The sequence below is a fragment of the Gopherus flavomarginatus genome, chromosome 1, assembly GCF_025201925.1.
Source record: "Gopherus flavomarginatus isolate rGopFla2 chromosome 1, rGopFla2.mat.asm, whole genome shotgun sequence".
Classification (NCBI taxonomy): Eukaryota; Metazoa; Chordata; order Testudines; family Testudinidae; genus Gopherus; species Gopherus flavomarginatus.
Window position 1 is genome coordinate 372,480,866 of NC_066617.1, and position 13,084 is coordinate 372,493,949.

At 47.5% G+C, this 13,084-nt stretch overlaps 1 protein-coding gene across 1 annotated transcript; it reads left to right on the forward strand.

The window, feature by feature from the left end:
* Window positions 1-11,212: 11,212 nt before the first annotated feature.
* On the forward strand, window positions 11,213-12,178 carry LOC127047775 (olfactory receptor 52B2-like). The gene has a single exon (XM_050946563.1). The coding sequence runs from the start codon at window positions 11,213-11,215 to the stop codon at window positions 12,176-12,178; it is 966 nt and encodes a 321-aa protein (XP_050802520.1).
* Window positions 12,179-13,084: the final 906 nt, after the last annotated feature.

A 13,084-nucleotide genomic window follows, 5' to 3' on the forward strand; every position in this document is an offset into this window, starting at 1 on the left:
GTCTTGGCCTTCACAACATCCTCTGGCAAAGAGTTCTACAGGTTGACTGTGCATTGTGGGAAGAAATACTTCCTCTCTTTTGTTTTTAACCTGCTGCCTATTAATTTCATTTGGTGACCCCTAGTTTTTGTGTTCTAAGAAGGAGTAAATAACATTTCCTTACTTACTTTCTGCACACCAGTCATGATTTTATAAACCTCTATTATATCCTCCCTTAGTCATCTCTCTTCCAAGCTGAAAAGTCCCAGTCTTCTTAATCTCTCCTTATATGGCAGCCGTTCCATACCCGTAATCATTTTGTTGCCCTTTCTTGAATCTTTTCCAATTCCAATATATCAATTTTTGACATGGGGTGACCACATCTGCACACAGTCTTCAAGATGTGGGCGTACCATGGACATATAAAGAGGCAATATGACATTTTCTGTATTGCTATATACCCCTTTGTTAATGATTCCCAACATTCTGTTCACTTTTTTGACAACCGTTACATACTGAGTGGATGTTTTCTGAGAACTATCCATAATGATGTCAAAATCTGTTTCTTGAGTGGTAACAGCTAATTTACACCCTATCATTTCCTATGTATAGTTGAGATTATGTTTTCCAACATGCATTACTTTGCATTTATCAATATTGAATTTCATCTGCCATTTTCTTCTCCAGTCACACAGTTTTGAGAGATCCTTCTGTAGCTCTTTGCACTCTGCCTGGGACTTAACTATCTTGAGAAGTTTTGTATCATCTGCAAATTTTGCTAGCTCACTGCTTATCCCTTTTTCCAAATCATATATGAATATCTTGAATAGGACTGGTCCCCGTACAGGTCCCTGGGGGACACCACTATTTACCTATCTCCATTCTGAAAACTGTCCATTTATTCCTACCCTTTGTTTCCTATCTTTTAACCAGTTATCAATCCATGAGAGGGCCTTCCCTCTTATTCCATGACAGCTTACTTTGCTGAAGAGCCTTTGGTGAGGGACCTTGTCAAAGGCTTTCTGAAAATCTAAGTACACTCTATACACTGGATCCCCTTTGTCCACATGCTTGTTGACCCCTTCAAAGAATTCTAGCAGATTGGAGAGGCATGATTTTCTTTAGAAAAAACATGTTGACTCTTCCCAACAAATTATGTTCATCTCTGTGTCTGACAATTTTGTTCTTCACTGTCATTTCAACCAGTTTGCCTGGTACTGAAGTCAGACTTACTGGCCTGTAATTGCCGGGATCACCTCTACAGCTCTTTTTAAAAAATTGGTGTCACATTAGCTGTCCTCCAGTCATTTGGTACAGAAACTGATTTAATTGTTAGGTTACAGACTAGTTAGTAGTTCTACAATTTCACATTTGAGTTCCTTCAGAACTCTTGGGTGAATCCCATCTGGGCCTGGTGACTTATTACTGTTTAGTTTATCAGTTTGGTCCAAAATCTCCTGTAATGACACTTCAATCTGGGAGAGTTTCTCAGATTTGTCATCTAAAATGAATGGTTCAGGTTTGGGAATCTCTCTCATATTCTCAGCTGTGAAGATTACCTGGCTCGTGGATTTGCAGAGCACATCTTTTCTCTTCTCTGACGTTTCCCTCTACTCCCCCATTGCAGGCCACCCAACATATCCCAGCTGCCTCCTGTCCCCTGGCTACACTGAGGGCAGGAAAGGGTTAAATCCTGAGGCAGCATTGTGCACCAGGGCCCTGAGAAGCTGACTGCAGGGTATAACCTTAGTCCCAGATTTGGACCTTAGCGTCCAAAATATGGGGGTTAGCATGAAAACCTCCAAGCTTAGTTACCAGCTTGGACCTGGTACCTGCTGCCACCATCCAAAAAATTAGAGTGTTTTGGGGCACTCTGGTCCCCCTGAAAAACCTTCCCTGGGGACCCCAAGACCCAAATCCCTTGAGTCTCAAAACAGAGGGAAATAATCCTTTTTCCCTTCCTCCCTCCAGGTGCTCCTGGAGAGATACACAGACACAAGCTCTGTGAAACTACACAGAGTGACTCCCTCTCTCTGTTTCCAGTCCTGGAAACCAAAAGTACTTTCCTATTCCCCCAGAGGGAATGCAAAATCAGGCTAGCAAATCCAACACACAGATCTCCCCGATTTCTTCCTCCCACCAATTCCCTGGTGAGTACAGACTCAATTTCCCTGAAGTAAAGAAAAACTCCAACAGGTCTTAAAAGAAAGCTTTATATAAAAAGAAAGAAAAATACATACAAATGGTCTCTCTGTATTAAGATGATACAATACAGGGTCAATTGCTTAAAAGAATATTGAATAAACAGCCTTATTCAAAAAGAATACAAATCAAAGCACTCCAGCACTTATATTCATGCAAATACCAAAGAAAAGAAACCATATAACTTACTATCTGATCTCTTTGTCCTTACACTTAGAAACAGAAGACTAGAAAGTAGAAACTACTTCTCCAAAGCTCAGAGAAAGCAGGCAGACAGACAAAAGACTCAGACACAAACTTCCCTCCACCCAGAGTTGAAAAAATCCGGTTTCCTGATTGGTCCTCTGGTCAGGTGCTTCAGGTGGAAGAGACATTAACCCTTAGCTATCTGTTTATGACACGCCCCCCAAATTGCAGACAGTGGGGAAGCTCACTGGCGGCGATTTCCTTCTAGAACTTTAAAATAAACAGATTACTACAACACATGCACCTTTACATATACCACTAAGTATATGACTAACAGACTTCTACATTTTAAGAACACTTTTTTAACTACTGAATTCTGGGAAACTCTCATGGGAGAGAGCATCAGCAACTTTGTTAGAAGCTCCTGTGATGTGTTGAATTTCAAAATCAAAATCTTGGAGAGCTAAACTCCAACGAAGAAGTTTCTTGTTGTTCCCCTTGGCAGTATGAAGCCACTTTAGTGCAGCATGATCAGTTTGTAGTTGGAACCGCCGTCCCCAAACATATGGGCGTAGCTTTTCCAGGGCGTACACAATGGCATAGCATTCCTTTTCACTGACTGACCAGTGACTTTCCCTCTCAGACAGTTTCTTGCTGAGAAACACGACAGGATGGAAGTTGTGATCTGTTGCTTCCTGCATGAGCACTGCTCCTATACCACGCTCAGATGCATCCGTTGTTACTAGGAATGGCTTGTCAAAGTCCGGGGCCCTGAGCACAGGGTCAGACATGAGCATTGCCTTAAGTTGGGTAAAGGCCTTTTGACACTCATCAGTCCACTTAACTGCATTTGGCTGGGTCTTTTTGGTCAGGTCGGTCAGTGGGGCAGCGATTTGGCTGTAGTGTGGTACAAACCGCCTGTAGTATCCGGCCAAGCCTAAGAAGAATTGGACCTGCTTCTTGGACCGTGTGACAGGCCACTTTTGGATAGCATCCACCTTGGCCTGTAGGAGGTTTATGTTTCCTCGACCCACCTGGTGCCCCAGGTAAGTCACTCTGTTTTGGCCTATTTGACACTTTTTGGCCTTAACAGTTAGTCCTGCCTGCCTGATGCGCTCAAAGACCTTTTCCAGGTGTAGTAGGTGTTCGGGCCAGGAGTCTGAAAAAATGGCCACATCATCGAGGTAGGCAACTGCAAATTCTCCCAGTCCAGCTAGTAGACCATCTACCAGCCTCTGGAAGGTGGCGGGTGCATTTCGAAGGCCGAAAGGAAGGACATTGAATTCATACACCCCCGCATGGGTGACGAATGCTGACCTCTCCTTGGCAGGTTCATCTAGCGGTACTTGCCAGTACCCCTTGGTTAAGTCTATTGTAGAGATGAACTGGGCACGTCCCAACTTCTCCAATAGCTCATCGGTACGTGGCATTGGATAGTTGTCCGGACGAGTTACAGCATTTAGCTTACGGTAGTTCACGCAAAAGCGTATTTCCCCATCTGGTTTGGGTAGCAGAACCACTGGAGATGCCCATGCACTGGTAGATGAGCGGATTATACCCATCTGTAGCATGTTCTGGATCTCCCGTTCTATAGCAGCTTGGGCATGAGGAGACACTCGGTAGGGTGGGGTTCTGATTGGGTGAGCATTACCTGTATCAATGGAGTGGTATGCCCGTTCAGTCCGTCCTGGGGTGGCTGAGAACAATGGGGCGAAGCTAGTGCACAGCTCCTTGATTTGTTGCCGCTGCAGACGTTCCAGGGTGGTTGAGAGGTTCACCTCTTCCACGCCACCGTCTTTTTTCCCGTCGTAGTAGACACCGTCAGGCCACTCAGCATCATCTCCCTGGACTGTAAACTGACAAACCTCTAAGTCTCTGGAATAAAAAGGCTTGAGAGAATTAACATGGTACACTTTAGGCTTTAGTGAGGAATTGGGAAATGCTATGAGGTAGTTTACAGCTCCCAGGCGCTCTTGGACCGTGAATGGCCCTTCCCATGATGCTTCCATCTTATGGGCCTGTTGCGCCTTCAAGACCATAACCTGGGCTCCTACCTTGAAGGAACGTTCTCTGGCATGTCTGTCATACCAGGCCTTTTACTCTTCCTGAGCATCCTTTAGGTTCTCTCTAGCAAGGGCTAAAGAGTGTTGGAGGGTGCTTTGTAGGTTGCTTACAAAGTCCAGAATGTTAGTTCCTGGAGAAGGCGTAAACCCCTCCCATTGCTGCTTCACCAACTGTAATGGTCCCTTAACCTCGTGACCATACACAAGTTCAAATGGTGAAAACCCTAAACTGGGATGTGGTACAGCCCTGTAGGCAAACAGCAACTGCTGCAACACTAGGTCCCAATTATTGGAGAATTCGTTGATGAATTTTCGTATCATGGCCCCCAAAGTTCCATTGAACCTTTCCACCAGGCCATTGGTTTGATGGTGGTACGGGGTGGCAACCAAGTGATTCACCCCATGAGTTTCCCACAGTTTTTCCATGGTCCCTGCCAGGAAATTAGACCCTGAATCTGTAAGGATGTCGGAGGGCCAACCTACCCTGGCAAAGATGTCTGTTAAGGCCAGGCACACAGTGTTAGCCCTGGTGTTGCCTAGAGCTACTGCTTCTGGCCATCGGGTAGCAAAGTCCACTAAAGTCAGTACGTACTGCTTTCCTCTGGGCGTCTTTTTTGGGAAAGGGCCCAGAATATCCACAGCTACTCGCTGAAATGGGACCTCAATTATGGGGAGTGGCTGGAGAGGGGCCTTGACCTGGTCTTGAGGCTTTCCCACTCTTTGGCATACCTCACAAGACCGGACATAGTTGGCAACGTCCTTGCCCATCCCCTCCCACTGGAAGGACTTCCCCAACCGGTCTTTGGTTCTGTTTACCCCAGCATGGCCACTGGGATGATCATGGGCTAAGCTTAAGAGCTTCCCCCGGTACTTAGTTGGAACCACCAACTGTTTTTGCGGCTGCCATTCTTCCCGGTGTCCACCAGAAAGAATTTCCTTGTATAAAAGTCCTTGGTCTATAACAAACCGGGATCGATTAGAAGAGCTGAGAGGCGGTGGGGTGCTCCGTGCCGCCGCCCACGCTTTCTGAAGGCTGTCATCTGCTTCCTGCTCAGTCTGGAACTGTTCCCTTGAGGCTGGGGTCACCAGTTCTTCCTCAGACTGTGGACTTGGGCTTGGTCCCTCTGGAAGCGATGTAGGTGATGGGGTTGTTTCCGTTGCTGGTGAACCGCTCTCCGCTGTTACACCTGAGGGTATTTCAGGCTCTGGCTGAGCCTTTTGGGTATGGCTGTCTGTTGCTTCTGCCAGTTCTGGCTCGCTGGCGCCCACTGGCGTTGAGTTTGAAGATGGGGTTGCAATTGCTGGTGCTGGTTGCTGTTCCAGTTCCGGGCCTGGGACTGGAGGTGCTGTGGCTGTTTCAGTGGTTGGCATGGAATCTGGGTCCACTACCTCTGTCTGGGTCTCTGGTAACCCAGAAGGGGTGTCTGTGGACGGTTCAGGAACAGGAATGGGTCTGGAAGCTTGCCTGGTTTGGCTACGTGTAACCATTCCCACTCTCTTGGCCCGCCTCACCTGGTTGGCCAAGTCTTCCCCCAGTAGCATGGGGATAGGATAATTGTCATAGACTGCAAAAGTCCACATTCCTGACCAGCCTTTGTACTGGACAGGCAGTTGAGCTGTAGGCAAGTCTACAGCTTGTGACATGAAGGGGTAAATTGTAACTTTGGCCTTTGGGTTGATGAATTTGGGGTCAACGAAGGATTGGTGGATAGCTGACACTTGTGCCCCCGTGTCTCTCCACGCAGTAACCTTCTTTCCGCCCACTCTCAAATTTTCCCTTCGCTCCAAGGGTATTTGAGAGGCATCCGGGCCTGGGGATCTTTGGTGTGATGGTGGTGTAATGAATTGCACTCGCATGGTGTTCTTGGGACAGTTGGCCTTGATATGTCCCAGTTCATTACACTTAAAGCATCTTCCATCTGATGGGTCACTGGGCCGAGGTGAGTTACTGGAGACTGGTGAGGTTGAAGGGTAGGGTATCTGTGGCTTTACTTGGGTGGTATGTGGGGTCTTTGGCTGTCCTCGGTTGTAGGGTTTATGGTCTGTGTGCCCCCTGGGGTAATCGTTCCCCTTGACAGTAGCTTTCTTGCTTTCTGCCAGTTCCATCCATTTGGCTCCAATCTCCCCTGCCTCAGCAAGATCTTTGGGATTTCCATCTTGTATGTACCGTGTGATGTCTTCAGGAACACCATCCAAGAACTGCTCCATTTGTATGAGGAGGTGCAGTTCTTCCAAGGTTTGAATGTTGTTTCCTGTTATCCAGGCCTCATAGTTTTTTGCAATGTAGTAGGCGTGTTTGGGAAATGACACCTCTGGTTTCCACTTTTGGGTTCTGAAGCGCCGACGGGCATGATCTGGGGTTATCCCCATTGTGTATCTGGCCTTGGTTTGAAAAAGTTTATAGTCATTCATTTGCTGCTTAGGCATTTCAGCTGCCACCTCTGCTAAAGGTCCACTGAGCTGTGACCTCAATTCTACCATGTACTGGTCTTCGGGGATGTTGTACCCAAGACAGGCTCTTTCAAAATTTTCCAAGAAGGCCTCGGTGTCATCACCTGCCATGTAGGTGGGAAATTTCCTGTGCTGTGGAGCAATAATTGGCGCCGGGTTGTTAGGGTTGACTGGCACATGCAGCCCAGCTTTCGCCAAGTCCAGTTCATGTTTTCTCTGTTTTTCCTTCTCTTCATTTTCTTTTTGTTGTTTTTCCATTTCTCGGCGGTGGGCCAACTCTTCTTCTTCTTGTTTCCTTCGGTGGGCGAACTCTTCTTCTTCTAGTTTTCTTTTGTGTGCTGCCTGTTTGATTTGTTCTTCTCTTTCTTTTATCTCCATCTCTTTTTGTTTTATTTCCAGTTCCTGTTTGTGTTTTTCCATCTCTCGCCGGTGTTCAGCTTCTTTGATTTGATTTTCGGCCTCAATTTTTGCCTTAGAAGTCATGGTTCCTGTTTTCTTGTGTTGGGGTGCCCTCCGGTGTTTATCTTCTGAACTGCAGGTTCTCTGTTGCCTCCTGAAGTCTGCCTAGCAACAGTGCCTTTAGCTAATTTTCAATGTTCAGTAAACCTGAAAAACCACTTTATTTGCATTTATATAGTGCTGGTAATGACTCTCAATGGGAGTGCTATTGTGTGACAAAAGACCCTTAACAGTCTGGTAATGGCTTCTTGCTTAACATGCAAGCCACAAACTGCCAGAGAGAGCAGAAAAAAAAATTCTCTCTGGTTCCCTTTTAAAACCAACTGTTTCTCTCTGCTAAAAAGCCCTTAGCAGAGAAAAGAAAAATATAATATTCCTACTGGCTTCTGGATTCTGTCTATATCCCACCCGCTGCTACACCATATCATAACCTTAGTCCCAGATTTGGACCTTAGCGTCCAAAATATGGGGGTTAGCATGAAAACCTCCAAGCTTAGTTACCAGCTTGGACCTGGTACCTGCTGCCACCATCCAAAAAATTAGAGTGTTTTGGGGCACTCTGGTCCCCCTGAAAAACCTTCCCTGGGGACCCCAAGACCCAAATCCCTTGAGTCTCAAAACAGAGGGAAATAATCCTTTTTCCCTTCCCCCCTCCAGGTGCTCAAGGAGAGATACACAGACACAAGCTCTGTGAAACTACACAGAGTGACTCCCTCTCTCTGTTTCCAGTCCTGGAAACCAAAAGTACTTTCCTATTCCCCCAGAGGGAATGCAAAATCAGGCTAGCAAATCCAACACACAGATCTCCCCGATTTCTTCCTCCCACCAATTCCCTGGTGAGTACAGACTCAATTTCCCTGAAGTAAAGAAAAACTCCAACAGGTCTTAAAAGAAAGCTTTATATAAAAAGAAAGAAAAATACATACAAATGGTCTCTCTGTGTTAAGATGATACAATACAGGGTCAATTGCTTAAAAGAATATTGAGTAAACAGCCTTATTCAAAAAGAATACAAATCAAAGCACTCCAGCACTTATATTCATGCAAATACCAAAGAAAAGAAACCATATAACTTACTATCTGATCTCTTTGTCCTTACACTTAGAAACAGAAGACTAGAAAGTAGAAACTACTTCTCCAAAGCTCAGAGAAAGCAGGCAGACAGAAAACAAAGACTCAGACACCAACTCCCTCCACCCAGAGTTGAAAAAATCCGGTTTCCTGATTGGTCCTCTGGTCAGGTGCTTCAGGTGGAAGAGACATTAACCCTTAGCTATCTGTTTATGACACAGGGGCTTCAGTGATCCAGGGTAGAGAGGTGGCTCAGCAGGGGAGGATGCCTAGGGGATGGATCAGACCAGACTCAGGGTGAGGGGTGGGGGATGAAGAGGGTGCTAAGCTCCTGCCCTGCTGTGCAGCCTGGAGATTTGTGACATGACCAGGCTGGCAATTGCTTCCCCCTCCCCCCCAGCCACTCCAGAGCTTAGCTGAGGGCGGAGAGGCTGCCCCTTGCCAGTGCTGTATGGGGGCTTTGGCACATGCAGGTTTCAGCACCTGCTGGCCAGCGCCCCAGGCTGGAGGGTCTGGGGCTTTCCTGGGGCACCGGCCCAGCCAGAGGCAGTAGGGGAAGGAAAGAGCCAGCTGGCTAGTCTGTTGGTGAGCTGAGTGCTCTGATGAGGGGCTGGTTCTCTGCTCAGTGCTGGGAGCAGGATGTGCCCCGCTGGGGGGGACATGGAGAAGAAGTGGGGCTGGGTGGGGGAGAGTGAAGTGACAAAGCATGAGGGGGAGCACGTAAAGGATTGATGGGTGGGCAGCAGAGGTGACCCGTAACCACTGCCTGGTGCCTGCCCGCACTTACCAACCACTGCAGCTCGCAGTGTGCAGCCGGTGACAATGGGAAATGGGACAGGGGGATGGGGCCCTGTTTGCTGAGAGCCAGCATATGGGGTTGGCTCACCTGAGGGAGCAGTGGGGTGCTAGGGGTCTGTATGCTGCATCTTTGCCCTGTCAACAGCCTTGCACCCCCACCCCCATCATTGGACCTAGACTCCCCCACTCACCACTGGTAGGTGGCACCTGGGAAGCAGGGATCTGGCCAGCAGCAGGGCCTGCCAGTACTGATGGGAGGAGAGAGAAAAAATACAAGACACTTTTCCTGTTTTTAGAAAAAGTTGGGACACCTGCAGGAGGGCTTAAATACGGGACTGTCCCTTTAAAAACGGGGAGCCTGGTCCCCCTACACCTACTGCAGCTGTAGTTCTCTGGAGCAGAGCTACCAGCTCGGACAGGCTTAAAATGCTGCGTTCGCACAGCTGCACCGCTGTGGTGAGTTAGTGGAGATGCTCTGCGCTGATGGGGGAGAGCTCCCTGGTAGCGTAGTTAATCCTCCTCCCCGCGAGGCTGTAGCTATGTCGACACAGGGGGTCAGGTTGGTGTTACTATGGCGCACTCGGGTGAGGATTTTTCACAACCCTGAGCAATGCAGTTATCCCGATATATGTCTGTAGTGTGGACCAGAGCTTCATTGAGACCAAATCCTGAAAAAAAATTGCAACTTTACTCAGGAAAGTATTTTCTTCAAAGTCAATGGGAGTTTCTTGTGAATGAATTTACTCGTAGGCTTGAGTGTTGGTTGGGTCAAGGCCTCAGAGCCAGTAGGATCCAGCAGGAGGATTGTGAAGGAAAGAGGTTCTGCTCTCATCCTGTTACTAACTGGGGGTGACTCCTCAGTACTGAGTGTAAATTGGTGTAAGTGCCAGAAGAACCAGTCGTCTGGCTGCTTTAACTCACTTTCCAGTCACCGCTTGAGTCCTGGAACAACTCTAACTAATGTGTAGAGCAGAGATTCTGCTGTGGACAGCAACACCAGGAGAATGTGTCCTGCTTCCCCTGGGGCCAGAATCATCCAAACCATCTTCCTTCTTCTGGAATGGAGATGTTATGACAGAGGGGCAGTACTTAACTTATTGTGGGTTACCGATGTGGTGAAATGTTCAGCTGTGTGTGTGTGTGTTCTCTCTGTGTCCTGTCCCAGCTCTGCGCAGACAGTTGGCACAGCAGACCTCGAGTGAACCACCGAATGACCACAAGAACCGTTTATGTAAGAAGGCACCCAGCCAGGTTTATTGTCAATGAAGCACGGCACCAATATCCCTCAGACTGTACATGAACAGTAATACATGTATGCCCATTAGAATGAACCACCTTAGTGAACAGTGGGCATTTCCATTCCTCCCTAGGCTACACAGAGACACTCCTTTTGAGGCTCCATTTCATACATCAATACAAACAAGTCACATACTGACACTCTAACATAGTTAATTCACACTCTCTGAAGTAGCTGGTTACCACCCATCACCTCGTACACTTGATCATATCTTTAGGATGGGTCACCATGTTCCTGTTATCTGTAGAGAAAGAGTTGTATGGAAAGGTTCTGGTATCACCTTTCTGAAATGTGTTTACCTGAGTGCTCTGTGCCCAGCACCTCTTAGAAATGTCTGGTTTTCAAATATCAGCCCTGTGCTTGCCAGATTCTGTGAGCAGGGCCTGCCTCTGGCTCACAGCCTAATTTTGCTTTATATCAACAAGGCTTTGACCGTTACTTTAGCTCAGGCCTCACACCTCATACTAGACCTCTGACACAAGGGCTTATGTCTCAGGCTCTCTTCCTACTACAGTTCCGCAGTATGAGAGTGTTACTGGATTTAGGGTCACACATGACAGGCAGTTGTCTCACAATGAAGTTTTTGATTGTATCTCTGATTCTCTCAACAAATGCAGTCCAGTCCTAGCTGACACTCGAGTTCTCGCTGATTTTCTCTTTTGCTGTTAGTTATTGGAAACTGAATAGAAGATCCATGTGATAGTAAATGATGCCAGCTGACAATCACACCTTTTTTTACCCTGTAACTTACATCCTGACCGGCATCCCAGGTACAGAGGAGTCTCATTTCTGGATCGCCATCCTCTTCTGTCTTATTTACGCTGCGTCACTTTTTGGGAACTCTCTCCTACTATTCATCATACTAACAGAACAAAGCCTCCATGAGCCCATGTATCTATTCGTGTCCATGCTGGCCGCTGTTGATCTGCTGTTATCTGCCACTACAGTGCCTAAGATACTGGCTGTATTCTGGTTTAGGGCGGGGGAAATTTCTTTTGCTGCCTGTCTGACCCAGATGTTTTTCATACATGTCAGTTTTATTGCCGAGTCGGCCATCCTGCTGGCCATGGCGTTTGATTGGTACGTTGCCATCTGCGACCCCCTGAAATACACTGCAGTGCTAACCAAGTCTGTGATCGGGAAGATGGGGCTGGCAGTTGTCACAAGAAGTTTCTGTATCATTTTACCTCTCATCATTCTCATGAAGCAGCTGAAGTTCTGCAGAACCAACCTCCTGCCTCACACCTATTGTGAGCATATGATCATAGCCCGGCTGGCCTGCGACGACATCACAGTCCACGTCTGGTATGGTGTAGCTGTGGCTATTTTAGTAATTGGTTCAGATATTGTGCTCATTGCTGTATCATATGGGTTGATCCTCAGGGCCGTCTTCCTGCTCCCCTCCAAGGACGCCCGGCTCAAGGCTCTCCGCACCTGCGGCTCCCATGTCTGTGTCATACTGATGTTCTATGTGCCGGCTGTTTTCCCCTCTTTAGCACACCAGTTTGGGCACATCATCCCAGGTTATATTGTTAACCTATTGGCCAACCTCTATGTGCTCATTCCCCCCATGTTAAACCCCATCGTTTATGGGGAGACAACAAAAGAGATCTTGAAACAGGTGATCAATGTCTTTTATCGATGCTGGAGCAGAAGCTCGGTACCGAGCTAAAGGAGGAATACAAAATGCTTTGAGACTTGGAAATTAAAGCCAAGTTTTCATTAGAACTCTAGGGGTATTTTTACTATGTACTTACACTGTGTAAGCTCGAAAGCTGGTCTCTCATCAACAGAATTTGGGTCCAATGAAAGCTCTTTACTCCCCCACTTTGTCTCTCTAATATCCTGCGACTGACATGGTACAACAACACTGCACACTGCCACAGAAGGCAGCCAGACCAAGTGAGACTTGTTTTAAGTTGAAGGGAAATAGCAAAACAAGAAATAACAAAGGTAAACATCAGCATGAGAGAGAGCACAGTGTGTGCATCTCCTGTCTGACAAACTGCAGCTGAGCTGGACTCTTAATGGAAACAGAAAGCAGCAGCTAAGGGAGCTATGCCATAGGCCAGTGGGAAGTGCACTGGGCTGCACATTGAAAGAGAGGGGCTCTAGTGTTGGTTCTGCCACCGACCTGCTGTGTCACCTTGGGTTAGTTTCTTTCCTTCTCAAACTCCTAAATCCTTCTCAGAGTCACAGCTTTGCCGGCCTCCGTCCCCCATTCCGTATCCAAGGCCTGTGTTCCACGTACCTTGTGTTTTGCTGCCTCATGGCACATTTTGCGTGGATGGGCTCGGCTTCCCCATGCTGATCTCGCTCTCTTCCCTACACTCGTGGCTTCGTAGGGGTGGCTGGGTGGGAGAGAGGCCAGGGGGTCCTGTGGCCTGGTGCCTGGGCGAGGGGCTCATTTGCACATGATCTCTGATCCCCATGACTGTGGGAGAGATAGAGGGAGAATAGAATCGTGTGTGTGTGATTGGCTGTTTCTTAGATCGTGCTAAGGAATGTTTTGCTGCTGAGGAGAACTTGCCGACTCCTTCTGGGGCTTGGAGGCTTCTTTGACCTTCTGCTAACGTCA